This window comes from Mustelus asterias, chromosome 1 (assembly GCF_964213995.1).
Source record: "Mustelus asterias chromosome 1, sMusAst1.hap1.1, whole genome shotgun sequence".
Taxonomy (NCBI): Eukaryota; Metazoa; Chordata; class Chondrichthyes; order Carcharhiniformes; family Triakidae; genus Mustelus; species Mustelus asterias.
Genome location: NC_135801.1, coordinates 136,354,872 through 136,382,546, shown reverse-complemented (window position 1 = coordinate 136,382,546; position 27,675 = coordinate 136,354,872). Strand labels below are relative to the sequence as shown.

At 43.6% G+C, this 27,675-nt stretch overlaps 1 protein-coding gene across 2 annotated transcripts in view; it reads left to right on the top strand.

Moving 5' to 3' along the window:
- Nucleotides 1-27,675, top strand: part of parp8 (poly (ADP-ribose) polymerase family, member 8) — a 427,354-nt gene that overhangs the window by 322,740 nt on the left and 76,939 nt on the right. The window contains exons 12-14 of one of the 2 annotated variants that reach the window (XM_078219454.1): nucleotides 2,436-2,991; nucleotides 14,739-14,792; nucleotides 14,876-14,971. In XM_078219454.1, the coding sequence (XP_078075580.1) occupies nucleotides 2,436-2,991; nucleotides 14,739-14,792; nucleotides 14,876-14,971 (706 nt within the window). Of the gene's footprint in view, nucleotides 1-2,435; nucleotides 2,992-14,738; nucleotides 14,793-14,851; nucleotides 14,972-27,675 lie in introns of both variants that reach the window. The other variant, XM_078219455.1, reaches the window with a different exon arrangement.

The following is a 27,675-nucleotide window of genomic DNA, read 5'->3' as shown; positions in this document are numbered from 1 at the left end:
AAACCCATCTGGTTTGCTAATGTCCTATGATCTTTAGGTAAGGAAATCTGCTGTCCTTAGTTGGCCTGGCCTACTTGTGACTCCAGATCCACCACAATGTGTTTAACTATTTACTGCCTTTTGAAATGCTGAGCGAGGCACTCAGTACAAGGGCAATTTAGGGATGGGCAACAAATGCTGGCCCAGCCAGTGATGCCTACATCCCATTTAAGAATTAAAAGGATATGGACATTAAAGGAAGAATTAGAATTTAAGAAGTATCTGGATGAGCACTTGGCACATCATGACATTCAGGGCTATGGGTCAAGTGCTGGCAGAGGGAATTAGATGGGAGTTCAGGTGTTTCTAATGTGTCGGTGCAGACTCGATGGGCCGAAGGGCCCCTTCTGTGATGTGTGATTCTATGATTCTAAAAGAAACTCTAATATATTTGTCAAATAGGATTTATTAAAACCATGCTGCGTGTTCAAATCATACTATGCTTTTTAAGTACATTGTCAAGACTTCCCAAATAATTGAATTCGGCATTTTTCCAACAACTGATGTTAGGCTAACTGGCCTGTAGTTCCCTATTTTATTTCTCCCTCCTTTCTTGAAAAGTGGTGCAACATTTAGTGGAATTTAAATTTCCAATCTAGTGGAATCTAAAGAAAACCATAGCTAGCACATCCACTATCTCTGCAGCTATCACTCTTAGAACCCTTGAAGGCCATCAGGTTCTGGGGATTTGTCAGATTTTAGTCCTTTGAATTACTCCAATAGTTTTATCTCTGCTGATGCTAATTTCCCTCATTTTCTCACTCTTTTTAGCCCTTATGTTATCATCTTTCTTTCATCGTATTTCTGGTATAGCACTTATGTCTCCTACCCTGAAGGCAAATATAAGATACTTGTTCAATACTTCTTCCATTTTCTCATTCCCTATGATAGTTTCTCCTGTTTCTGTATCTAAGAGACTAATATTTACAAAGTCAACTGTTGACCGTTATCCTTTGTTTCCAAGTTTGGATCCAAGTTTGCCTTCGATCCAATGGACATTTACTTCTGAGATCAGTCTTCTGGAGAGACATTGTCAAGAGCCTTGCTAATATAACAATAGACTACTTCAAACGTGCTACCCTCTTTGAACCTCCTTATTATTGTCTCAAAAAATTAAATCAAGTTATGCAGAAACACGTAACCTTCCTTTAACAAATCAATGCTGAATGTCCTTGCTTAATCCATGCTTTGCTAACTTATGATCAATACTGTCCCTCCCAATTTTTTCCAATAATTTTCCCAGGATTGAGGTTAGGTTTGCTTCTAAGTATTTGGTCTGTCTCTTTCTCAATTTTTAAAAAATGGCACAATGTTAACAGTTTTCAGGAATCTTTATGGCACCATTATGTTACATGAAATGTGGCACGGTTGAATTTCCCCACTGTATCCCCACCCAAATATGTCCCAATATTATGGAGCTGAAGTTCTATAGTAGTTGAGTCACTCATACTTGCCTGCTCCTGGATAATGAGGTGCACTCTATTAACCTTGTAAATTCTGGCAGAGTCGGTGTTGAAGGGCATTGCAGATTACAACCCAACACCTATAACTTTCAATTCTGTCCAACATGTTCTGTGCTGTTTATTTGCCCCCTTCATATTTTTCTGTATGTTATAGCTTTGCCTGCCCGTAATGCCTCTAATCATCATTTAACAGATTAATGATTAACATCGCCAGCACAAATTGCACCTGCAGTTACTCAGGAATCCTGACTCTCAATGTGATTGGAATATTCCCAACTGTTGGGGAAAGATTTCAAAACCACGCTACCAGCCTGAGAGCTCAGCCCACTGACATCAAAGCCCAATACAAATTCCAGCACCCAACTGGTTAAGGTGCCTCAGCAAACCTCCTCACAAGAAGAATGTCAGGGCCTGTCATTGGCATTGTTGATCGACCAATTACTTCCCTGTCACTGATGTCATCAGGGACAACCCTGTGCTTATCAATTGAGTTGGTCTGTCCATTGCCCACAACAAGCCCTATCTCCATAGCCCTCTAAATTAATTAGTACCCCGCTCTCTTTTGCAACCTCCAATGGAATCCACCTCCACCGTTCTCCCAGGCAAAGCATTCCAAATCCCAACATCTCTCTGAGTAAAGACGTTTCGCCTCATTTCACTCCTTACTCTCTTGCTGGCCATTTTTAAATTGTGATCCCTTAGTCATTGACATACCAACTATTGGAAACAGAATATCCTTCTTTACCCTGTCAACCTGTAGGTCAACCTGTACATAAATGTGCATAACTTTAATTTGGACGGTATGCATGATTGGAACCGTAATATATTAGATTAATGTGCTGTAATTAATCAGTATGTATGCAAAAGTTTTCCTGGTCATAATTAAGTGCACCTTACAATTTGAAACTGAATATAACATTGCTTCAATTCTAGGTCGCCAAGTTATCCTCCGCCTGGATGTGGCAAAAGCAAATCCAAGTTGAAACCAGAACAAGATGGGATTGCCAAGTCACAGAAACTGTTAAAGAGAAACTGTTCCAATACTATCAAGGTGGAAGATGGTTGTGACTCTAAACCTCACAAACCTCTTGGCCGTTCTTTCTCCAGTGACCCCAGAGCTGAACAGGCTAATTCTACAAAGCCACATAAACTTTTAAGTCGGTCATGTTCTGCTACCATGAGGCTAGATGAAAATCTTCCTTTGAAGCCCCATAAGTTACTGAGCAGGACGTGTTCTGGTGACCCCAGATGTGAGCACAACAGTGCCCCGAAGCCACATAAGCTGCTGAGCAAATCCTGTTCCAGCACTCTGAAGACAGAGGACTCAGATGGACTGAAACACCACAAACTGCTGAGCAGGTCCTACTCCAGCAATGCCAAAGTGGGTAAAACGGAACTGTGCAAGGAGCCCACTTCTGAGGGTAGAAGACTCTCACTTACCTCAGGTCTCATTGGCATATTAGCACCTTCGTCTTCATCACAGCCTACAGTATGTAACTTTCTAGCTTGCATTATTCTCTCTTTATTTTTCCAAGTATGAACTTAATGAAGGGATTGGAGAATTGCGGATGTAGTTCCTATTTTCAAGAAGGGGAATAGGGATAGCCCAGGAAATTACCGACCGGTGAGTCTAACCTCAGTGGTTGGTAAGCTGATGGAGAAGATCCTGAGGGACAGGATTTATGAGCATTTAGAGAGGTTTAGTATGCTCAAGAATACTCAGCATGGCTTTGTCAAAGGCAGATCGTGCCTTACGAGCCTGGTGGAGTTCTTCGAAAATGTGACTAAACACATTGACAAAGGGAAAGGGGTAGATGTGGTTTATATGGATTTTAGCAAGGCGTTCGATAAGGTCCCCCATGCAAGGCTTCTAGAAAAAGTGAGAGGGCATGGGATCCAAGGTGCTGCTGCCCTGTGGATCCAGAACTGGCTTGCCCAAAGGAGGCAGAGAGTGTGTATAGATGGGTCTTTTTCTAAATAGAGGTCGGTCACCAGTGGTGTGCCCCAGGGATCTGTTCCAGGGATCTGTTCTGGGACCCTTGCTGTTTGTCATTTTCATAAATGACCTGGATGAGGAAGTGGAGGGATGGGCTGGTAAGTTTGTCGACGACACAAAGGTTGGTGGGGTTGTGGATAGTCTGGAGGGATGTCAGAAGTTACAGAGGGACGTAGACAGGATGCAAGACTGGGTGGAGAAGTGGCAGATGGACTTCAACCCAGATAAATGTGTAGTGGTCTATTTTGGCAGGTCAAATGGGATGAAGGAGTACAATATTAAGGGAAAGACTCTGAGTACTGTAGAGGATCAGAAGGACCTTGGGGTCCGGGTCCATAGGACTCTAAAATCGGCCCCAGAGGTGGAGGAGGTGGTTAAGAAGGCATATGGTGTGCTGGCCTTTATCAATCGAGGGATTGAGTTTAGGAGTCTGGGGATAATGATGCAGCGATATAAGACCCTCGTCAGACCCCACTTGGAGTACTGTGCTCAGTTCTGTTTGCCTCATTACAGGAAGGATGTGGAAATGATTGAAAGGGTGCAGAGGAGATTTACAAGGATGTTGCCTGGATTGAGTGGCATGCCTTATGAGGATAGGCTGAGGGAGCTCGGTCTTTTCTCCTTGGAGAGACGTAGGATGAGAGGAGACCTAATAGAGGTATATAAGATGTTGAGAGGCATAGATCAGGTGGACTCTCAGAGGCTTTTTCCCAGGGTGGAAATGGCTGCTACGAGAGGACACAGGTTTAAGGTGCTGGGGGGTAGGTACAGGGGAAATGTTAAGGGGAAGTTTTTCACACAGAGGGTGGTGGGCGAGTGGAATCGGCTGCCGTCAGTGGTGGTGGAGGCAAACTCAATAGGGTCTTTTAAGAGACTCCTGGATGAGTACATGGGACTTAATAGGATGGAGGGTTATAGGTAGGCCTCGAAGGTAGGGATATTTTTGGCACAACTTGTGGGGCCGAAGGGCCTGTTTTGTGCTGTAGTTTTTCTATGTTTCTTCTATGTTTCTATTTCATACATTTCAAAGACTAACATTACTGAAAGGTAGAGGAGCATAGAAAATGAGCTGGTCTGATCTCAAGCATTTAGATTCTGGATGAGTGCCACCAGCATCTTGTTCGAAACTGAGTTGCAGCTTTGAAGTGGGGACCATAATTCAAGGTTGCATAGTCTTACATTGGACTTTGATCTGTGCTACAGATACATAGAATCATAGATTTTACAGCCCAGGAGACCATTTGGCCCATCGTGTCTGCTCCCGCTCCCAAAAGAGTGACCATTCTCCAGTCTTATCTCCGTAGCCCTCTAAATTCATTAGTACTCCGCTCTCTTTTGAAACCTCCGATGGAATCCACCTCCACCATTCTCCTAGGCAACGCATTCCAAATCCCAACATCTCTCTGAGTAAAGACGTTTCGCCTCATTTCACTCCTTACTCTCTTGCTGGCCATTTTTAAATTGTGATCCCTGAGGCACTGACATACCAACTATTGGAAACAGGATATCCTTCTTTACCCTGTCAAAATTGTTCATAATTTTGAACACCTTAATAAGGTCACCTCTTATTCTCTGCTCCAAGGAGAATAAGTCCAATTTCTCATCTTTCCTTGGATCTAAAATTCCTCATTCCTGGTATCATTCTGGTAAATCTTCTTTGCACTCTCTCTTTCTTAAATAAGGTGCCCAGAACTGAACGCAATACTCCAAATGTGGTCTGACCAATGTTTTGTAGAAGTGTAGCATCACTTCCTTGCATTTATCCTCCATGCCCCTATTTATAAACCCAAGGGTCCTATAAATCTTCTTAACAACTGTTTCAACTGCTGAAAATGCAAGCTGATCATGTTGTTATGAGGGAAACTGGGCATCTAAGACTTGAGTGAACATGACAATTGTGTCTCTCCTTAAGCAATCTGATTGGAAGTTTGAAAAAGTAACGTGGCACATCTGATTTTTAAATTTAACTGCTCATCAGCCCTTGTCTGACATTGCTGCACCTTTTGCATATTCCTTTCCTTCTCTGGTCTGATCTGGCAAATATATGACTCAAAAGGCTAAACTGACCCACATAGAGCAAGTTGGTCAGAAGGTTGTGGGGTACCCACAATTCAGAATTCCCACACTTGTGTTGTTTGTGTTATGTCAGGGATGGGTTCTCCACCCGGAGGCTATCCTGATTGACAGGCTTGGCTTCCAGTGGTCCAGGGAGTTAGTCAGTGAAAGCTGCAGGAGCAGATACGTCTCTGCTAGGGTAGGTGGGAGTGATGGCTGAGGATGGACAGGGGGTGAGGGTGTGAGCTGGATGATCTGGGAAGAGAAGGAAGCGATTGACTGGAAGGGATGAAGGAGGGACAAGCTGGGGGAGGAGGGAGGGGTAATTTCATGGAGAGGAGGGAGAGGAAGATGGTTGGCAATTGGAACTTCAGGAGGGGATTTATTAGCGATGGAGGAAGTGAGTTGATTTGAGGGAGAGGTGGAGGGCTTCCATTCGAATGAAAGGGGGGTCAACTAGGAGTTGAGAAGGAAGGTTACTTGGGCAGGCAGGAGAGGGATTGTATTGGGGGAGAGGAGGAGAGTCAATCAGGGTGGAGGAGGGGGAGGGGAATTGTTTGGGGCTGGTGTCAGGTAGGTTGCTGATATCCGAGGGTGTCAGGTCATGAATCAGAGATGGGGGTTTGGAAGCGAGGACAGTGGGCTTCAGGGATATAGTGATCAGTGATCTATTGGTAAAGAGAGATGAAAGGTCTGCTCAAGGAACGTGATTGTGGTCTGGTGTTTGTGGGGGATTTGGTTCAGCTGATGTTCGTTCATCATGGCCCTGTTGATGATGGAGTTCTGGGCAGTAATAGGAAATTGGGGCCTTTTTGTTTTGCTGAGATCAGAGACACCATGAGAAAGGTCATGTGAGGGGCCTATGGAGGCTCCTCAACCAGGCACCTGGATCCAGGAGCTTGTTGTTAAGGCACCAACGTCCTGAATACACCAAGTCCTCACCCCAATGAAGATATCAGCTGTCCATGTGCACAGGAAACCCAGTCAACTGAGTTAAAGTTGAAATGTATAATGGCAATGAGGAACACAGCCCCATTATCATATTTATCATATGGGGCAGCACGGTGGCACAATGGTTAGCACTGATGCCTCACAGCGCCAGGGACCCGGGTTTAATTCCAAACTTGGATCACTGTCTGTTCTCCCCAAGTCTGCGTGGGTTTCCTCCGGGTGCTCTGGGTTTCCTCCCACAGTCCGAAAGGCTAAACTTGATTTAGAATTCCAACCTGCCTCCTTGGAGTTTGTTGGCTACTTACCCAACTTCAGGTCTCAGTTTAAACCAAAAATGAATGGATTGGAAGTGGATTGGGTTGCAAAACAGATTTCTTGGACTTTAACACCCCTCCAACCCATACCTAAGTACTTCCAATGTTTTTACAAACATACGAATTGGGAGCAGGAGAAGGCCACTCGGCCCCTTGAGCCTGCTTTGCTATTCAATAAGATCATGGCTGATCTAATTATAACCTCAACCCTACATTCCTTCGTACCCCTGATTTATGGCCCTCTGAGAGAAAAAAGTTCTCCTCATCTCCATCTTAAATAAATAACCCCTTAGTTTGAAACTGTGGCCCCTAATTCTAGATTCTCCCATGAGAGGAATGTCCTCTCCACGTCCACCCAGTCGATAACCCCTGGGTTTCAATTGAGTAGCCTGTTACACTTTTAAACTCTCGTGCATACAAACCTTTCCTCATAAGACAACCCTTCCATTCCTGGTATTAGTCTAGTAAACCTTCTCTGAACTGCTTCTAATGTATTTACATATATTCTTCAAGAAGGAGATTAAATACTTCATGCAATATTCCATATATGTTCTCATTAATCCCCTGTGCTACTGAAGTATAATCTCCATACTTTAATGATCAATTCTCCTCACAATAAACAATAACATTCTTTTAGCCTTATTAATTACTTGCTGTACCTGGACACTAGCCTTTTGTGATTCATGCACCAGGACACCCAGATCCATTTACACCTCAGAGTTCTGCAATCTCACACGATTTAGATAATAAGTTTCTTTATTTTTCCTGTTGTGGGTGGCCCAGAGGTTACCACTGTTGCCTTACAGCACCAGGGTTCAATTCTGGCCTTGGGTGACTGCGTAGAATGTGTCATCCTCCCCGTGTTTGCGTGGGTTTCCTCCGGTATTCTGATTTCCTCCCACAGTCCAAAGATGTGCAGGTTAGGTGGATTAGCCATGCTAAATTGCCCCTTAGTGTCTCAAAATGTAGAGATTAGGTGGATTAGTGGGGTAAACATGTGGGTTTATGAGGATAGGGCCTGGGTAAGATGCTCTGTCGGAGAGTCAGTGCTGATTCGGTGAGCTGAATGGCCTCCTTCTGCACTTTAGGGATTCTTTGAAAGTGGACAATTTCACATTTGCCAACATTATACTCCATTTGCCAGATTTTTGTCCATTCAATAAACCTATATCCCTTTGTAGGCTCCATATGTCCACTTCACAATTTACTTTCTTATCTATCTTTGTGTCACCAGCAAAATTAGCAACCTTACCTTCAATTCCCTCATTCAAGTCATGCATATCAATTGTAAAGATTTGAGGCTCCAGGATTGATCCCTGTGGCATGCCAATTGTCACATGCTGCCAATCACAGAAAGTCCCATTTTTGGCAACTCTCTGTTTCCTGTTAGCTACCCAATCTTCAATCCATGCCTCTATGTTACCTCCTACACTATAAGCTTTTATTTTACACAATAACCTTTGATGTGGCACCTTAGCAAAGGCCTTCTGAAATCTAAATACAGTACATCCACCAGTTCCCCTTAATCCACAGCACACGTGACTCCTTTGAAGAACTTGAATAAATTGGTTAAACTCGATTTTCCTTTTACAAAACCATGTTGACTCTGCCTGATTGCCTTGAATTGTTCCAAGTGCCCTGCCATAATATCTTTAATAATGGCTTCTAACATTTTCCCTATGACGGATGTTCGGCTAACTGGCCTGCAGCTTCCTGCTTTCTACCTCCCTCCTTTTTTGAACAAAATAGTTCCATTTGCTATTTTCCAATCTAATGGAACCTTCCCTGAATCGAGGAAATTTTGAAAATTAAAACCAATGCATCAAGTATTTCATTAGCCACTTCTTTCAAGACCTTAGGGTGAAGTCCATCTAGACCTGGGGACTTTTCAGTCTGTAGACCCACTTACCTAATGATTGTAATTTTCCTGAGTTCTTCCCTCCCTTCCATTTCCAGATTTGTAGCTATTTCTGGGATGTTACTTGTGTCCTCTTCGGTGAAGACCAATGCAAAATACCTGGTTAATTAATCCGCTACCATACCCTATTTCCATTATCAATTCCTCAGATGCATTTTCTATAGGACCAACGATCACTTTGTTAACATCTTTCTTATTTAATTACCTCTAAAAGCTCTTACTATCCATCTTTATATTACTGCCTAACTTTCGCTCACACCCTAGTTTTTCCATTCTTACCAATCTTTATGACATCCCTTAATATTCTTTATATTATTTCCAATATTGTGACCTGTCACTCATCTTTGCACAAATATATGCTTTTTCTTTAAGTTTAATACTGTCTTTAATTTATTTAGTTAACCACAAATGACAAGTCCTCCCTTGGAATTTTTTTTTCTCATTGGAATGTGTCTATTCTGTGTATTCTGAAATATCCCTTCAAATGTCTGCCACTGAACCTTTATTCTTCTGTCTCTTAAGCACACTTGCTGGTTCACTTTAGCTAGCTCCACTTTCATGCCCTCATAATTGCATTTATTTAAGTTTAAAATAGGGATGCACTGCTCTCTCCCTCAAACTGAATGTAAAATTCAATCATATGAGGATCCCTGTTACCTCGGCATGTCTTCACTATAAAATTACGAATTAATCCTACCTCATTGTACAATACCAGGTCTAGTATAGCCTGCCCTCTAGTTAGCTCCAGAATGTGCTGTTCTAAGAAACTATCCCAAAAGCATTATCAATTCCTCATATAGTCTACCATTGCCCTTCTGATTTTCCAGTCGGCGCAGTGGTTAGCACTGCTGCGTCATGGTGCCAGGGAACCAGGTTTTATTATGGCCTTGAGTTATTGTTTGTGTAGAGTTTGCATGTTCTCCGCGCGTCTGCGTGGGTTTCCTCCAGGTGCTCTGGTTTTCTCCCACAGTGCAATGATGCACAGTTAGATGGATTGGCCATGCTAAATTGCCCTTTAGTGTCCAAAGATGTGTAGGTTGGGTGGATTAGCTATGGTAAACGGATTACAGGATAGGACAGGGGTGGACCTGGGTAAGGTGCTCTTTTGGAGAGCTGGGGCAGGCTCAATGGGCCGAATGGCCTCCTTCTATAATGTAGGGGTGCTATGTAGATTACAACCCCACATGATTATTGCAGTACCTTTCTGACAAGTTCCCATTATCTCTTCTTTCATACTCTGTCCTACTGTGTAGTTACAATTAGGGGGGCTGCACACCACTCCCACAAAGGATTTCTTGCCTTTATCATTTCTCATCTCAGCCCAAACTGCTTCTGCATCCTGGTTTCCTGAATTTCGCTCAATCCTCTCCAATATGCTAATGCCATCATTAATTAACAAAACCACCTCCACCTTTTCTTAACTTCCTGTCCTTCCTAAATGTCACATTCCCTCCAATATTCAGCTCCCATATGAGCAGAGGACTCTTGAGCAGAAGTAGGCCATTCAGCCCATCCAATCTTCTCCACCATTCAATGAGATCATGACTGATTTGATGTCATAATCCTTGACTCTATTTTCGCACCTTATCTCCATAACCCTTGATTCTCTTACTGATTAGAAATGGGCGGCATGGTGGCACAATGGTTAGCACTGCTGCCTCACAGCACCATGGACCCAGGTTTAATTCCCGGCTTGGGCCACCGCCTGTGTGGAGTCTACACGTTCTCCCCGTGTCTGCGTGGGTTTCCTCCAGGTTCTGGTTTCCTCACACAGTCCAAAAGACATGCTGGTTGGGTGCACTGGCCATGCTAAATTCTTCCTCAGTGTACCCGAATAGGCGCCGGAGTGTGGTGACTGGGGGATTTTCACAGTAACTTCATTGCAGTATTAATGTAAGTCTACTTGTGACATTAATAAATAAACTTTAAACTTAAATCTGTCCCAATCTATGTTATCCTATAGCCGTGTCTCTGTAATAGCTATCAAATAATACTTATTTATTTCTATTTGCAGTATCAGTTCATTTTTATTTTAAAATTTCCCCCAAACTCTCACTGGTCTCATACGGTTGACTCTTAATTGCCCTTAAGATAAAGGTAAAGTCGCCATCATCCCAGATGACCATAGACTGCTCTCCCCTTTGAGGGGGAGGGTTGATTGATGGCAAGTTAACCTGAGAGTCACCAGACTTCAGGTGAGGGGTAAAATTGAGAAGATGGGGCCTTCATGAATAACCTCAGCCAACAAGGGAATTGAACTTAGAAGTGACCTAGCCACTCAGTTGCATTTCAAAATGGTCCACCTCCACCTTTTTGAGGCTAACCAAGGATGGACAATAAATGCCAGCCTTGTTAGTCACATCTGCATCCCCAAGAATTAATTCAAAGAAAAAGCCATCACTAATTTGGGAATAAATCCCTTGACACCTCCACAGTTCTTACTCTCTCACCATTTAAAAAAAAATCCAATTTGACTTTCTCTGACCTCACACTTTCTCACGTTGAACTTTGTTGCACCTAAACTATTGTATTTCTCACAGTCACCATATAGGCAAGTAGGGCAGCACGGTGGCACAATGGTTAGCACTGTTGCCTCACAGTGTCAGGGATCCGGGTTCGATTCTGGCCTCGGGTGACTGTCTCTGCGGAGTTTGCACGTTCTCCCCGTGTCTGTGTGGGTTTCCTCCGGCTGCTCCGGTTTCCTCCCACAGTCCAAAGGTGTGTGTGTTAGGTAGATTGGCCAGGCTAAATTGTCCTTTCGTGTCAGGGGGACTAGCAAGGGGAAATACATGGGGATATGGGGATAGGCCCTTGGTAAGATTGTGGTTGGTGCAGACTCGATGGGCTAAATGGCCTCCTTCTGCATTGTAGGGATTTTACTGCACTGTGCATTGTCTCTATCTACAACAGCATCTTTGTTGGCTGTTCTCACAGATACCACTGCGTAAAAATGCTGTGCACACAGCCAGCACACTGCAAATTCTTGCTAACTCTGCAGGGGCACTTGTTCACTGCTGTGAGCAAAATGCTGACTGAGAGACGAAAGCATCATCTTTATCACCTGCTCAGTATTGGTCTGGACAATCCGGACTCTGAGCACAGGGCACGCAGAAATTTCTAACATGAGAGGAAAGAAAGCCACTGTTTTTGAAGTAGGATGGCAATTCTTTTTCAATTGCAGCTGTGTCTTTGCATATGGGGCATTAGTTATTCTGGACTACGGTTCATTTTCATCACCAGCATAAACTATTAAGAGATCTAAAATGAACAGGCAATTTTGTTAGCTTGCTCGTTACTAACATCACTTCTGACGTCAATCTGCAGAATCCTTGGCAAATATTCCATGCTCTCATTCTGTGATATTGGTCTGGATTTTGCAATGATAATGATGGTGAAACTATCAGCATTTGCCATCATTGCTCCATTGAAACTGACAGCATCTTCTGGTGTTCACACATGAACAGAATTAAGGCAGAAATCCAGAAGTTACTGGCTATGATTCTATGCCTCTCCAGATCATGCACTCGTGAGACACCCTGAGACAGCACTCACTGGAAAATCTATGAATTGTGGAGAGCTTCCACACTTACGTCTGTTGTTGAATGAGGTGTGAATGGACTTTTCAGAATGTACCAAGTTCATAATGACTACTAAACACACTCAGTGAGCGTGAGGAGCTCATTTCATATTTGTGGAATGTCAGATTTCTCCATTATATTAGCATTTCCATACATATAAAAATTCCACAGATTAAAAAAGTTACACATGCTTTTTAAAAGAAAGTTTGTTTATCTTTTTTAGCATTTATCTTAATCCAAGAATAATTTCTTTCACCAGTTGAAAATTTAAATTAAAGCTAAACGATATCAATTCCTTTTGACTTTCTGTCTTGATGTGTGTAAATATTCCAATGTGATTGGCTGCTTAGCATTGTACTGGCATCAGGAGATCCCCTTGATTACCATTGGAAAAGGGGAAACCACACCACAGAGATTACGGGCAAGATTCTCCAGCCTCCCAGCCCAGACACATGTTTCCCGCTGGCAGGAGGTGGCGCCTTGTTTGCTAGCAGCGGGATTCTCTGGTCCCACCACTGTTGATGGGAATTCCTGTTGATGTCACCCCCACAGCAGCAGGAAACCTGCCAGCGGGGGTGCACTGCCAGCGGGACCGGAGAATCCCACCAGCGTGAACGGCTGGAAAGTTCCAGCCTACGAGTTCTTCATGGAAGCTTCCCTTCACATCAGTAGTGCACAGCAGAGCCTCACTGCTAACCGCAAAATCCACCCATTGTTTTATTTTAAATTGTTATTTGTTATCTTGGGAATTAATCTTGTGTGCTGACACAGTAATTTTGAATTAGAAATATGTTGAACATGCCCCAGTGAAAAATCCATTGAGGGAAACATCGATGTAGAATGTTAAAATGTTCGAAAGTAGTATAGACCTGAATTTCCCTTTCCAGCCAGTGGTGACAGGTCAGCACCAGGTCACTAATGTTCAGTCATGTCAGCTGGCTCTTTTGGTAGCTGGATTGGTTTTAATGCCTTTGAGTCAGAAGATTGTGCATGTCATGCTTCACAATATTCCAGCATAGCTCTGAGATGAATGCTCTGACTTGATCTGTGGAAGAATACGCTGAAATGGTGAAATGAAGAGGGTGGGTGACTGGTCATGTGGGGCATAAAGAGTACCCTGGACCAGCTGGGTCAAATAGCCTGCTTTTATGCTATATATCGATACAAATCGATGTAGACAACATTGCAGACATTCTGTACCAGCATCAGGAAACAAACAGCAGTGAGATGAGTGACTATTCAATCTGTTATATCTTACAAATTTGGAAAGATGTTTGCCCCGATTTCCTGAGAACACAGAAGAACAGGAGTGTCCATTCCAGTCAGGGTCAGCACCTAAAACCCAAAAGAGAAGTACACCTTTACACTTAAATCCTTTAGTCAAGAGGTTAAAGTGCTAGTTGAAAAGGAACAATCAATCCCTCTGCGATTAATTTCTATTCACTTTGGATCCTAAAGTTTATTTAGGCTCATAACAGGAATTATTGCTATTTTCAGCAGACAAGTGACCATTGGATCCAATAGGGTGTTTCAGGCCAAATTCTTAGGAATGCTGAGACACACACAAAATTTGTACCAGTGTCGTCAGGGTGCAGGCTTCATGACCCATCCTGAGTTTTTCTAGCATTCTCTTTTTTGTTTCAGACTCCAGCATCGGCAGTGATTTGCTTTTATTTACCTGACTATCGTTATTTTGTTATGAATAGGACAGAAGTTCAGCACACTTGGCAACACCCAAAAAATTTCCATTGCCACTCCCACCCCATATGCCCAAATGCGCCCCCAACTACACACTGAAGGATTGGTGCTTTGGCTGCTGTGGTGATGTGTTGGTGTGAACATGTTATAACATCTAATGTGCTGGTTCCAGTGGGGTTTTGGTACCAGGCTCTACCTGGCTATTCCAAGTAACTGCACACCTTTAAACACGATCACACTGTTCCTTTAGTCATGATAATAAGGAGGCAGTGGTGTGATGGTATTGTCACTGGATTAATAATCCAGAGACCCGGGATAATGCTCTGGGGACCCGGGTTTGAATCCCACCATGGCAGATGGTGAAATTTGAATTCTGGAATTTACAAAAGAGTCCAATGATGACCATGAAACCATTGCCAATTGTCATAAAACCCATCTGGTTCACCAGTGTCCTTTAGGAAAGAAAGTCGGTCATCCTTACCTGGTCTGGCCTACACGTGATTCCAGATCCACAGCAAGATGGATCCACTCTTAAATGTCCTCGGGATTGGGCAATAAATGCTGGCCTGCTGGCCCACATCCCATGAACAAATAAAAAAAATGTGAGAAAGATTCATTGATATTCCCTGATATCTTCAGAGGGGAAAAGAAAATGGTGGATAAATAATGCCCATCATTTGTGATTGTTATGGCTAATGTTCTTTTTTCCTTCCTTTTTTCCATTAGTCTGGCTATAATACGAGAACACTAGTGTCAAGGGAGCATGGGTTTCTCGTACAGGTAAGAAGCTCATCAGCATCTTTGCTTCATCTATTAGCCTGTCACTTGCTTTTTCATAGTTGATGTACCTTTATTTTGTGCAGACCATTGAGTATGCAGAGCAGCGGATACCAATCCTTAATGAGTACTGCGTGGTGTGTGATGAGCCCCACGTCTTTCAGAATGGGCCAATGCTTCGGGTGAGTAGAACCTTTACTCCTTCATTTTGAATATGTCTCTGCTTTCTGATGCAGAGTGTACTCAAGCACAGATAAAAGGTAGAACTAAACTGATGTTAAGTGATAAAAGTGTAGTCCAAAATGACAACATATGACCAAAGTTTAGGGTTGGAATTTTCAAAAAACTGTTGGATCAGGAAATGGTATGGGTAGTAATGTGGTTGATGGGTTATGCATGGACTGCAAAGAGGCTCTTGCATAAAACTATGTTGACTCATTCTAATCATACTATACTCTTCTAAGTGCATTGTTAAAACTTGCTTAATAATAGATTCCAACACTTTCCTGATGACTGAGGTCAGATTAACCAGCCTTTTTTTTAACCTCTCCTTTCCTTCTTGAATAGTGATGTTACATTTGATAACTTCCAACCTGCTGGTATTGTTCCAGAATTAGGCAATTTTGCCAAGTCATAGCCAGCGGATCCAATGTCTCTGCAGCTATCTCTTTTCGGAGCCTAGGATTTAGGTAGTCAGATGTTGGGGATTTGTCAGATGCTTCTGCAGACTGGAGAGAGGAACATAGAGATAATACCTAGGGGATGATCTTAGGACCACAGTTTTTTCTTGATCGATATTGATGACCTTATTTGGGTGTGTAGGGCAACATTTCAAAATTTGCAGTTGACACAAAATTGTGAACTGTGAGGAGGATAGTGATAGACTTCAAGAGGGCACAGACAGGCTGGTGGAATGGACAGACACATCAGATAAAATTAGTTTATTTATTAGTGTCACAAGTAGGCTTACATTAACACTGCAATTAAGTTACTGTGAAAATGCCCCAGTCGCCACACTCCGGCGCCTGTTTAGGTACACTGAAGAGAATTTAGCTTGGTCAATGCACCTAACCAGCACATCTTTTGGAAGAAACCAGAGCACCTGGAGGAAACCCACACAGACATGGGGAGAACATGCAGACTCCACACAGATAGTGAACCAAGCCAGGAATCGAACCTAGGTGCTGTGAGACAGCAGTGCTAACCACTGTGTCATCCTGCTGGCCTTTAATGCAGGAAGGTGTGAAGTTTTGGTAAGATTAAGAAAAGGCAAAATAAAATAGAGGATGCAGGAACATAGCGTCCTGGAGGTATGTGTGCACAAATTGTTGAAGGTGGCATGAAAGATTCAGAAAGTGTTTAATAAGATTTACGGGATTCTGGGGTTTATAGATAGAGGTTAGTCCTCAAAAGCAAGGGGGCTATGATGAACCTTCGTAAAAAAAAACTAAATTGGCCTCAACTGAGCATGACATCCAATTGTGGGCATTATACTTTAAGAAGGATGAAAAGTCCCTGGAGTGAATACAGGAAAAGTTTAGGAGAATGGTTCCAGGGAAAATAGTTGTGAGGATAGATTGGAGAAGCTGTGGTTCTCCTTAGAAAACAAGAAGATTGAAAATAAATTTGATGGAGATTTTCAATATCATGAAGGATCTGGACAGAGTAAATAGGGAGAAACTGTTCCCATTGGCAGAAGGACAAAAAAGCAGAGGACATTGATTTAAATTGATTGGCAAATGAACCAGAGGTGACAAGGGGAAAATCTTTTTTTACACAGCAGGTAGTTAGGGTTAATTGAATAATAATTATTAGATACACTGATGAACAAAGAACAAAGAACAATACAGCACAGGAACAGACTCTTCGGCCCTCCAAGCCCGCGCTGTTCCCTGGTCCAAACTAGACCATTCTTTTGTATCCCTCCATTCCCACTCCATTCATGTGGCTATCTAGATAAGTCTTAAACGTTCCCAGTGTGTCTGCCTCCACCACCTTGCCCGGCAGCGCATTCCAGGCCCCCACCACCCTCTGTGTAAAATACGTCCTTCTGATATCCATGTTAAACCTCCCCCCCCCTCACCTTGAACCTATGACCCCTCGTGAACGTCACCATCGACCTGGGAAAAAGCTTCCCACCGTTCACCCTATCTATGCCTTTCATAATTTTGTACACCTCTATTAAGTCACCCCTCATCCTCCGTCTTTCCAGTGAGAACAACCCTAGTTTACCCAATCTCTCCTCATAACTAAGCCCTTCCATACCAGGCAACATCCTGGTAAACCTCCTCTGCACTCTCTCTAAAGCCTCCACGTCCTTCTGGTAGTGTGGCGACCAGAACTGGGCGCAGTATTCCAAATGCGGCCGAACCAACGTTCTATACAACTGCAACATCAGACCCCAACTTTTAGACTCTATGCCCCGTTCTATAAAGGCAAGCATGCCATATGCCTTCTTCACCACCTTCTCCACCTGTGACGTCACCTTCAAGGATCTGTGGACTTGCACACCCAGGTCCCTCTGCGTATCTACATCCTTTATGGTTCTGCCATTTATCGTATAGCTCCCCCCTACGTTAGTTCTACCAAAATGCATCATTTCGCATTTATCTGGATTGAACCCCATCTGCCATTTCCTTGCCCAAATTTCCAGCCTATCTATATCCTTCCGTAGCCTCTGACAATGTTCCTCACTATCTGCAAGTCCAGCCATTTTCATGTCGACCGCAAACTTACTGATCACCCCAGTTACACCTTCTTCCAGATTGTTTATATAAATCATAAACAGCAGAGGTCCCAATACAGAGCCCTGCGGAACACCACAGGCATCCAGCCGGAAAAAGACCCTTCCACTACCACCCTCTGTCTTCTGTGACCAAGTAAGAAGTTTCACAACACCAGGTTAAAGTCCAACAGGTTTATTTGGTAGCAAATACCATAAGCTTTTGGAGCGCTGCCCCTTCGTCAGATGGAGTGAAAATCTGTTCTCCAACAGTGCACAGAGACACAGAAATCAAGTTACAGAATATTAATTAGAATGCAAATCTCTACAGCCAGCCAGGTCTTAAAGGTACAGATAATGTGGGTGGAGGGAACATTAAACACAGGTTAAAGAGATGTGTATTGTCTCCAGACAGAAAAGCTAGTAAGATTCTGCAAGATCAGGGGGAAAGCTGTGGGGGTTACTGATAATGTGACATAAATCCAACATCCCGGTTTAGGCCGTCCTCATGTGTGCGGAACTTGGCTATCAGTTTCTGCTCAGCGACTCTGCGCTGTCGTGTGTCGTGATCAGTTTCTGCTCAGCGGCTCTGCGCTGTCGTGTGTCGTGACCGTGTCGTTCCTCACTATCTGCAAGTCCAGCCATTTTCATGTCGTCCGCAAACTTACTGATCACCCCAGTTACACCTTCTTCCAGATCGTTTATATAAATCATAAACAGCAGAGGTCCCAATACAAAGCCCTGCGGAACACCACTAGTCACAGGCATCCAGCCGGAAAAAGACCGTGTCGTTCTGTGACCAAGCCAGTTCTCCACCCATCTAGCCACCTCCCCCTTTATCCCATGAGATCCAACCTGTTGCACCAACCTACCATGAGGGACTTTGTCAAACGCTTTACTAAAGTCCATATAGACGACATCCACGGCCCTTCCCTCGTCAACCAATCTAGTCACTTCTTCAAAAAACTCCACCAGGTTAGTGAGGCAGGACCTCCCTCTCACAAAACCATGTTGACTATCATTAATGAGTTTATTCCTTTCTAAATGCGCATACATCCTATCTCTAAGAATCATCTCCAACAATTTCCCGACCACGGACGTCAAGCTCACCGGCCTATAATTTCCCGGGTTATCCTTCCTACCCTTCTTAAATAACGGGACCACATTAGCTATCCTCCAATCCTCTGGGACCTCACCTGTGTCCAGTGACGAGACAAAGATTTGCGTCAGAGGCCCAGCGATTTCATCTCTCGTCTCCCTGAGCAGCCTGGGATAGATTCCATCAGGCCCTGGGAATTTGTCAGTCCTTATATTCCCTATAAAACCTAACACTTCCTCCCTTGTAATGGAGAGGGCATTGCTTAATCCTGTACTTAGAACATTTATAAAGGGAGACTGTTGGGACAGTGGGTTGGTAGGTAGAAGGCAAACGCATGTAATGTGATGTATTGTAAATAAAGGATCTATCAGGAAAAGAATTTGTGTCTCGCTTCATTCTTCACCTTGGGATCCATTTATCAGAGTGTCCTGAAGTCAGATTCATTTGTGGCTTTCAAAAGAGAATTGGATAAGTATCTGAAGAGAAAAGATTTATTGGGCTATAGAGAGAAGGCCGGGGAGTAGGAACTAATTGAGTTGCTCTTACAGAGAGCCGGTTCACTTGCTATGCGGTAACCATTCTGTGATTCTATGATTTGCATCCCCAGTCCTCTATGTACCTTGTTTCTCCTTTCTAATGTTTCAGGTTGGTGCCAATCCCGCTTACAAACAACTTGAAACCCTGCCCTAACACTTCTTAACCTCCCTGCACAGACATTGGTCCCAGCTCACCTGGGGTGCAACTCATCTATCTTGAAGAGTTTCCTCCCACTCCTGAAGTGGTCCTAACTCCCCAGGAATCTTAATCCTTCCCCTTCTGCATCATTTCATATGCTATGTGTTAATCTAGTTTATCTCAGTATTCCTAGACTCAAATTGTTTTGTTCTATTTATTTTTGAAGGGCTATTGCAAACTGATTACTTTGGTGGTAAATTTATATGTTTGTTTGCCACCAGGAAATGAAAATGTACTTTTGCAAACAATAGAGGTAATATTTGAATTATAAATTTGGAAACTTCACGCTACCTTGTGAAATTCTTGCAGCATCCATTTAAGTTCATCAGTACTGTAAAATTAAAAGGAGATTGTCATGCCCTTTGGAATTCCGAGTGAGTTTATCATCTTCTAGGATAACCATTATCTTCTACTTAGTGCATTGGTGTTAAGACATTTCGTTGTGAGGAACTCACTGCAATTATCAATACATGCCTGGTAAACTCAGGCAAATACCAAAACCTGTCCAGTATCAGCTGCCTAAAGAAAAACCATTATCATTACAGAAAAAAATGTTTTTTTTTAAATTAGTATGCAGTAACAGGAATGACCTAGAATTTGGGAATCTCCATTTGAAAACCTTTAATTTAGTCTTCATGTATTTGTGGGATGACCTGAAAGGAACCTTCCTGTCCGGCACAATAAGATCTTAATAGTTTTCTGTTTAACATCTATGAATGCAGTAGTCCTTCAAAAATAAATTGAATGAAACTGAAACCTCAGCAGGAGTGCAAAACCTGCAGCATCATCTAGTCTGCTCATTAGACTCCCGAGCCAACATTCTTTGATGCTAAGGAAAACCAAAGGGCAAGTGGCTCTTCTTGTTCTAAGGGTGTAACTTGGTAGCAAACTCACAAAGTATTTGGCTGTGTGGTGTGGTTCTGTCAATGGATGGCCACTACTCAGTTCCAGCATAACTTGTGACACTGTTATGCTGGCTGGAATTGCAGCTCCTGCACTGTGATCTCAGGTTTTATTTCTCAAATTGGCATCGGAGCCAGAGGGTGAGGCCCTTCTCATTGCTGGTTCCTCTCTTGACTGTCATCAACCATCTGAGCTCTTGGCTGATCTGACCAATGAGGGGCTTCTGTTATCTTTGACGAAAGTGGACACATCTGCTCTGCAAAGAGAGAAGATAATTCAGAGCTGAAATCCCAGTCAAGAGAATCTTTCTTCCTGGAGCTCTCGAGAATTTGCAGTTCTGTATAATTTATGACTGTGGTTGTTTTGACGTCTTCTGCAGTTTTGCAGCGATTCAGGACTACACAGACATCTGTGCTCAAGAGAGAAAAGGACTGGTTACGGATGACGTACATCAGCTCAGTGATTTGTTTGCTGCCATACTTTAGTGGTTCCAGAACCATACCTATGCCTTGAAGGCGGATTCCACTGGGCCCATAAAGTAGTGTGTCTGTTGTTCATATCCTGAGGTCTTCCAGCCATGCTTCATTATCCGATAGGACTGTAACACTGGTTCCTGCGCCCAATTTAAAGTTTGTGAAATGGCCATTAACCAAGATGTCCGCAAACCCTAACAAAAATCCAGACTCTTTGACTTCACCGAAGAAGCATGGTTTTGTGTCCTGTTGGTGTACTGTCTCAATCTCATAAAGCTGGTGCTTGATAATAGAAAGGAGAAAGAGTGTTTCTTTCAACTCTTCAGAAATGTTCACAAAGCACTGCACAGAGAATTAATCACACTTGAAGTGCAGGTACAAACTGCGCACAGCAAGACTCAATAAACAACAATGAAACAAATACCAGACAATCTGCTTTTAATGGTATCTATTTGAGGAATAAATATTATCCAGGACACCAGGAGGACTCTCTTGCTGTTCTTAGTATAGTGCCTTGTGATCTCATACATCCAACTAGGGGGGGAACAGGGCTGATATCTCATCTGAATGGCAGCACCTCACCAATGCAGCATCCTCTCAGTACTGCACTGAAGTGTCAACCTAGAAAAGGTGCTCAAGTTCTGGTAACTTAATGTCAGAGTCGAAAATGGTCAAAACAAAACCTTCACGTATTTCGTCAAGCAAATAATCGGACAATGAAAGCAACTGCTGATGCTTAAATTTTTCCCTTTGAAGATGTTCAGTTATCTGGAAGCGATGATCAAGATTTATTGTTGTACTGGCTACTGCAGTTTTATCACTTGTTCACGCAGCACAGATATATATATATATGTATATAATATATAGGTTTGTGTATATATAGAAATATGACAATAGAACAGTAAAAAAAACCCTGTTGAAAACATAAAGATAATTCAGTCTCTATCTGCACTCCATTGTTTAAAACATATTATATCTACTGTATTCAGAATAATTATAGACGTATTAGAGTTTATCAACAACAAGCTTATACTAAGTGAAAGGACTGTGGAAGCCAAAGTGAGCACTTGCACCTCGGTTGGGGACGGGGGAGTGGGGGGGGAGGGGCCAGTTGAACCATGCAGACCAGGACAATTCCAGCTTTGATAATTATTCCATGCTGAATTAATAATTTACAAGTGGCCTCAGCATCCGGAGGTAGGGAATGCTTTCTCCCCATTGTTTATCCAGTGTTTCTTCTGGTGGAAATGTATGTATGACTATGCATATGTTTGCAATGAAATTAGGTACAGATTCATTTGTGAAAGTCATTTTTTCTTTTCAAGGTACTATTTTTGTGCTATGCACATCACTATTATGGAATAGAAACCATCCATTTTTCAGACCTGGGACAAAATTTTCCCTACGGGCTTCTGAACCCCAGCGTCAAGCTCAAATATATGTCAGAAACCTGCACAATGTGGGGAAAATTCACTGATTGTGGTTTTCCCTGGAGCAGTCACTTAATAGCCAGAGGTCAGCCTCACCAAGCTACTGAGGATGGCGAGCAGGCTCTGAAGCTGTTTCTGGTACTTGCTTGCTGCCTTTTCCAGTACCAGTGGGGCCTAAAAGCAGGCCTCCTGATCTCAGCAGTTTGGGATGCATTCCCAGATCGGCTGTGGCTGCAAAGTAAACCTATTTCTGCTCTATTCTAATATCAGAAGAGCATCCTTTCTGTATGCAATGCTAACTTTTACCAGCAAGAAATTAAGGTGTATGCTTGCTCCTATTAGCCTACTTCAAACATCAGTCAGCTTGTCGGCTTCAAAGAGACTGTTTAATGCCTTTTGGTGTTACATAATGGAACTTTTTTGTCGTGGGCTGGATTAAAGTTACTCCAATCTATTTGCAATCGGACCCTTATGATTATGGAGATATAAACTTAGGGATGCTGCAGCCCAAATAATTTTCAAATACTTTAAAACTTACGATGTGATGATGGCATGACTGGCAAAACTAGCATTTACTATCCATCAATATTTGCCCTTGAGGAAGTTTTGATATAACCAAGCAGATGTTGATTTACAATGAAACTCACGGTGCCCTGACACAGGGCCCCCAATGGCGGGACACACACACCAAAAATGCAGTCCTCTAATTGATGTCTCTCATAGCTAATCAAATGGAAACACACATTGAAAACCTGTCGACATATCCAGGTGATAGCCTAGTGGTATTATCGCTAGTCTAGTAACCCAGAAACTCAGCTAATGTTCTGGGGACGCAGGTTCGAATCCCACCACAGCAGATGATGAAATGTGAATTCAATAAAAAATATCTGGAATTAAGAATCGACTGATGACCATAAAACCATTGTCGATTGTCGGAAAAACCCATCTGGTTCACCAATGTCCGTTAGGAAAGGAAATCTGCCATCCTTACCTGGTCTGATTCAAATGTGACTCCAGAGCCACAGCAATGTGGTTGACTCTCAACTGCCTCCAAGGGCAGCTAGGGATGGGCAATAAATGTTGGCCAGCCAGTGACGCTCATGTCCCACGAATTTAAAAAAAATCACTATTCTCAGCTAAGTACAGATGAAAGGCCAGAACATATCTGATCCACTGCAGCTCTTGGTTCTGTGCTGGTGCTGTGGTGGTGACATTCACCCATTTCAAACTACATGAATAAAAGAGTACAGCCAAGGGTCTGTGCTTTGAGGGACATCAATATGGAATTGAGGAGACCCAGCCAACAGTGCGTAATGGGAGCTGTCCCTGCCTAGCATTGGGGAATTCGAATCTAAGAAATTCTATCACTGCCACTGTGTCTGGTGGGAACATTCCATGTCCGAACAACCCCTTAATTCATTACAATAGTACATTACAATGGTCATTACAATGGGCGGCACGGTAGCACAGTGGTTAGCACTGCTGCTTCACAGCTCCAGGGTCCCGGGTTCGATTCCCGACTCGGATCACTGTCTGTGTGGAGTTTGCACATTCTCCTCGTGTCGGCGTGGGTTTCCTCCGGGTGCTCCGGTTTCCTCCCACGGTCCAAAGATGTGCGGGTTAGGTTGATTGGCCAGGTTAAAAATTGCCCCTTAGAGTCCTGAGATGCGTAGATTAGAGGGACTAGCAGGTAAATATGTGGGGGTAGGGCCTGGGTGGGATTGTGGTCGGTGCAGACTCGATGGGCCGAATGGCCTCCTTCTGCACTGTGGGGATTCTATGATTCTATAGTCATCGTATCATCAGATTTCCTTTGTTTGAGGAAATTACTGCTGCAGACAACTTGGTAGCTGCTATAAAAATGGGTACAATTTTCAGGTATAAAATAAGGTTTTAAAAATGGAGATTGGGATGTGCTGGTTGCTGGAAATAGGTTATAGAGAAGAAAAATAAAGTTCTTTACATGTATGGTCAGAAAATCCTGTTGTGTCCTTTTCATAAGTATGAGAGTATATGCTAAGCTGAAATCTAATTGTCTTAATGAAGACACATAGGGAAAATAGCCTCAAAAGTAAATATTTCTCAAAGTAGAAAACAATGGCAAAATTGCATGTATAGGTATCAGATACAGGTGAAGTGAACAAAAAAGGCAGAATTGAATGCCAAAAGTGCACTATAAAGAAATAACTATAGCGTCAGCGTGGAGGAACCAGGACAGGTCGTTGGTGATCTGGACACCTAGAAACTTGAAACTGATCAGGTGGCTTTTCCATGATAAAGCTTTAAGTTCTGTTAGTGGCCAGAAAAGCCACATCGGTCTTTTGAAGTATTTAGCATGTTGGTGAGGATTGAGGAGTATAATATGGTTGAAATGTAAATACACATCTTTTGTATTAATTTTCACTATTGAAGATGATACAGTGGTAGGTACCAATGCTTCAGATATTGACTCCTTAAATGTAAATGCATAAATGACCTTAGCTTGGTTTGAGGCACTGAAGATTGATCAGCTTGCTGGACCTGATAACTTGAATGCTATAGAAAATTGGAGAAGTACCATTAATATAACTGACTGATAGTTCTTTGAGAGCTGGACTAGATTGAATTGACCGGAGAAAGAACTTGATACATGAATGCTTGCACAATATGCCAAGCCCCATTCATTAATATCTAGATATGAACAAGAGTAGGCCATTCAGCCCCTTGAGCTTGTACTGCCTCTATAGCTGATCTTTATCTTAAAGCTATTTACCCAGTTTTGTTCGATATCTTGTAAGTTAAGCTCTGTAATTCATGTTTTTAATTATATAACCAAACTGTTGCATAATGAGATTCTAGCTATGCTAAAGACTAATGATTCAATGATTCATGGTTTGAAATAAAATGCCAACTGAAATTTTTCACTTAAAAAGCATCAGTTTACTGAGGTTTGGGGGGGGTGAAATGATTAATACATGGGAAAACAATGTAATAGAAGATTGAGAAGTTATATTCCAACACATTTTTGAGGAGCTCCTTCACCTCAAGATTTCCCACTACACCACTGATTGTCAGGGGATTTGATTTGATTTATTTAATTTGATTTATTATTGTCACATGTATTTAGTACACAGTGAAAAGTATTGTTTCTCACACGCTATACAGACAAAGCATACCCTTCATAGAGAAGGAAAGCAGAGGGTGCACAATGTAGTGTTAAAGTCATAGCTAGGGTGTAGCGAAAGATCAACTTAATGTGAGGTAGGCCCATTCAAAAGTCTGATGGCAGCAGGGAAGGAGTTGTTCTTGAATCAGTTGGTATGTGACCTCAGACTTTTGTATCTTTTTCCTGACGGAAGAAGGAAGAAGAGAACATGTCCGGCGTGCATGGGGTCCTTAATTATGTTGGCTGCTTTTCTGAGGCAGTGGGAAGTATAGGCAGAGTCAATGGATGGGAGGCTGGTTTGAGTGATGGACTGGGCTTTGTTCACGATCCTCAGTAGCTTATTGTGATCTTGGACAGAACAGGCGCCATACCAAACTGTGATACAACCGGAAAGAATGCTTTCTATGGTGCATCTATAAAGGTTGGTGAGAGTCGGAGTGAACATGCCAAATTTCCTTCACTTCTTGAGAAATTAGAGGCGTTGGTGGGCTTTCTTAACTATAGCGTCAGCGTGGAGGATCGTTGGTGATCTGGATACCTAGAAACTTGAAGCACTTGACCATTTCCACTTGGTCCCCATTGATGTAGACAGGGGCTGATGCACTATCAATTAAGCAAAGACTAGTTTGTATGCAAGAACAAATAGGCTTTTATTCGCAAAAGACTTGGAGCACACCCATGCTGCTGAACTGGTTATAGACTGAGGCAGGGGGGTTGGGAGCAGTCACCTTTATACCTGGACCAGGGGGGGGAGGAGTCTCAGGCAGGGCCGGCAGGGGCATGCCCAGGCATGTCACACACACACACACAAGCAATAAGCGAACAGTGGTTTACCACATTCACCCCCTGCTTTTAAAAAAGAGTCCGGCGGGGGTGAGGTGGGTGGAACGATATTTACAGAATTACAAATTTACAAATTCAGTCTCTCTGGGGACTTGATCTGCCGCTGCGACCGCTGTAGTGTCGGTTGTGGTGTCGGTTCTGGTGGCCGCGGTGTTGGTTCAGGCGCCAGGCCGTAGTCGCTCGAGTCGTCTGTCGTCCCTTCCGATTGTCGGTGCGTGGTGGCGGCTCCTGGGGCTCAGGCGTGCTGTATATGGGGGTTGGGGGTGTGGGGTTGTGGGTCGTCGTGGTCCCTGGGGCACTTGCGGGTGCCAGGTCTCGAATGGAGACCGTGTCCTCCCGCCCATTGGGGTACGCCACATAGGCGTATTGGGGGTTGGCGTGGAGGCGCTGGACCCTTTCGACCAGGGGGTCCGACTTATGGGTCCTCACATGCTTCCGGAGCAGGACAGGGCCTGGGGGCGTCAGCCACGACGGTAGTGAGGTCCCTGAGGAGGACTTCCTGGGGAAAACAAACATCCTTTCGTGAGGGGTAGCATTGGTAGCTGTGCAAAGGAGTGGTCTAATCGAGTGTAGTGCATCAGGGAGGACCTCTTGCCAGCGGGTGACTGGAAGACCTTTAGACCTCAGAGCTAGTAAAACGGCCTTCCAGACTGTCGCGTTCTCCCTCTCTACCTGTCCGTTCCCCCTGGGGTTGTAGCTAGTGGTCCTACTCGAGGCTATGCCTTTGGAGAGCAGGTACTGTCGCAGCTCATCACTCATAAAGGAGGATCCCCGGTCACTATGGATATAGCTAGGGAAACCAAACAGGGTGAAGAGGCTGTGCAGGGCCCTGACGACCGTGGTTGAGGTCTTATCCGGGCAGGGAATAGCGAAGGGGAAATGTGAATATTCGTCAATGACGTTGAGGAAGTATATGTTGCGGTCGGAAGAGGGGAGGAGGCCTTTGAAGTCGACGCTTAGGCTTAGGGTGGCCTTTATGAGGTGTGCTCTGTCTGGCCGATAGAAATGCAGCTTGCACTCTGCGCACACCTGGCAGTGTCTGGTTATAGACCTGACTTCCTCAATGGAGTAGGGCAGGTTACGGGCTTTAAAGAAGTGAAAAAACCTGGTGACCCCCGGGTGGCAGAGGTCGTTGTGGAGAGTCTGCAATTGGTCTATTTGTGCGCTGGCACATATTCCCCGGGACAGGGCGTCTGGGGGCTCATTGAGCTTCCCGGGCTGGTATAAGATGTCGTAATTGTATGTGGAAAGCTCGTTTCTCCACCTCAATATTTATCATTTTTGATCTTGCCCCGCTGCGTGTTGTTAAACATGAATGCAACTGACTGTTGGTCCGTGAGTAGGGTGAATCGTTTACCAGCTAAGTAGTGGCGCCAGTATGGCTTCCACTATGGCTTGGGCCTCCTTCTCGACAGAGGAGTGTCGAATTTCAGGGCCTTGGAGGGTTCGTGAGAAGAAGGCCACGGGTCTGCCCGCCTGGTTAAGGGTGGCGGCTAAGGCGAAGTCGGACGTATCGCTCTCCACCTGGAATGGGAT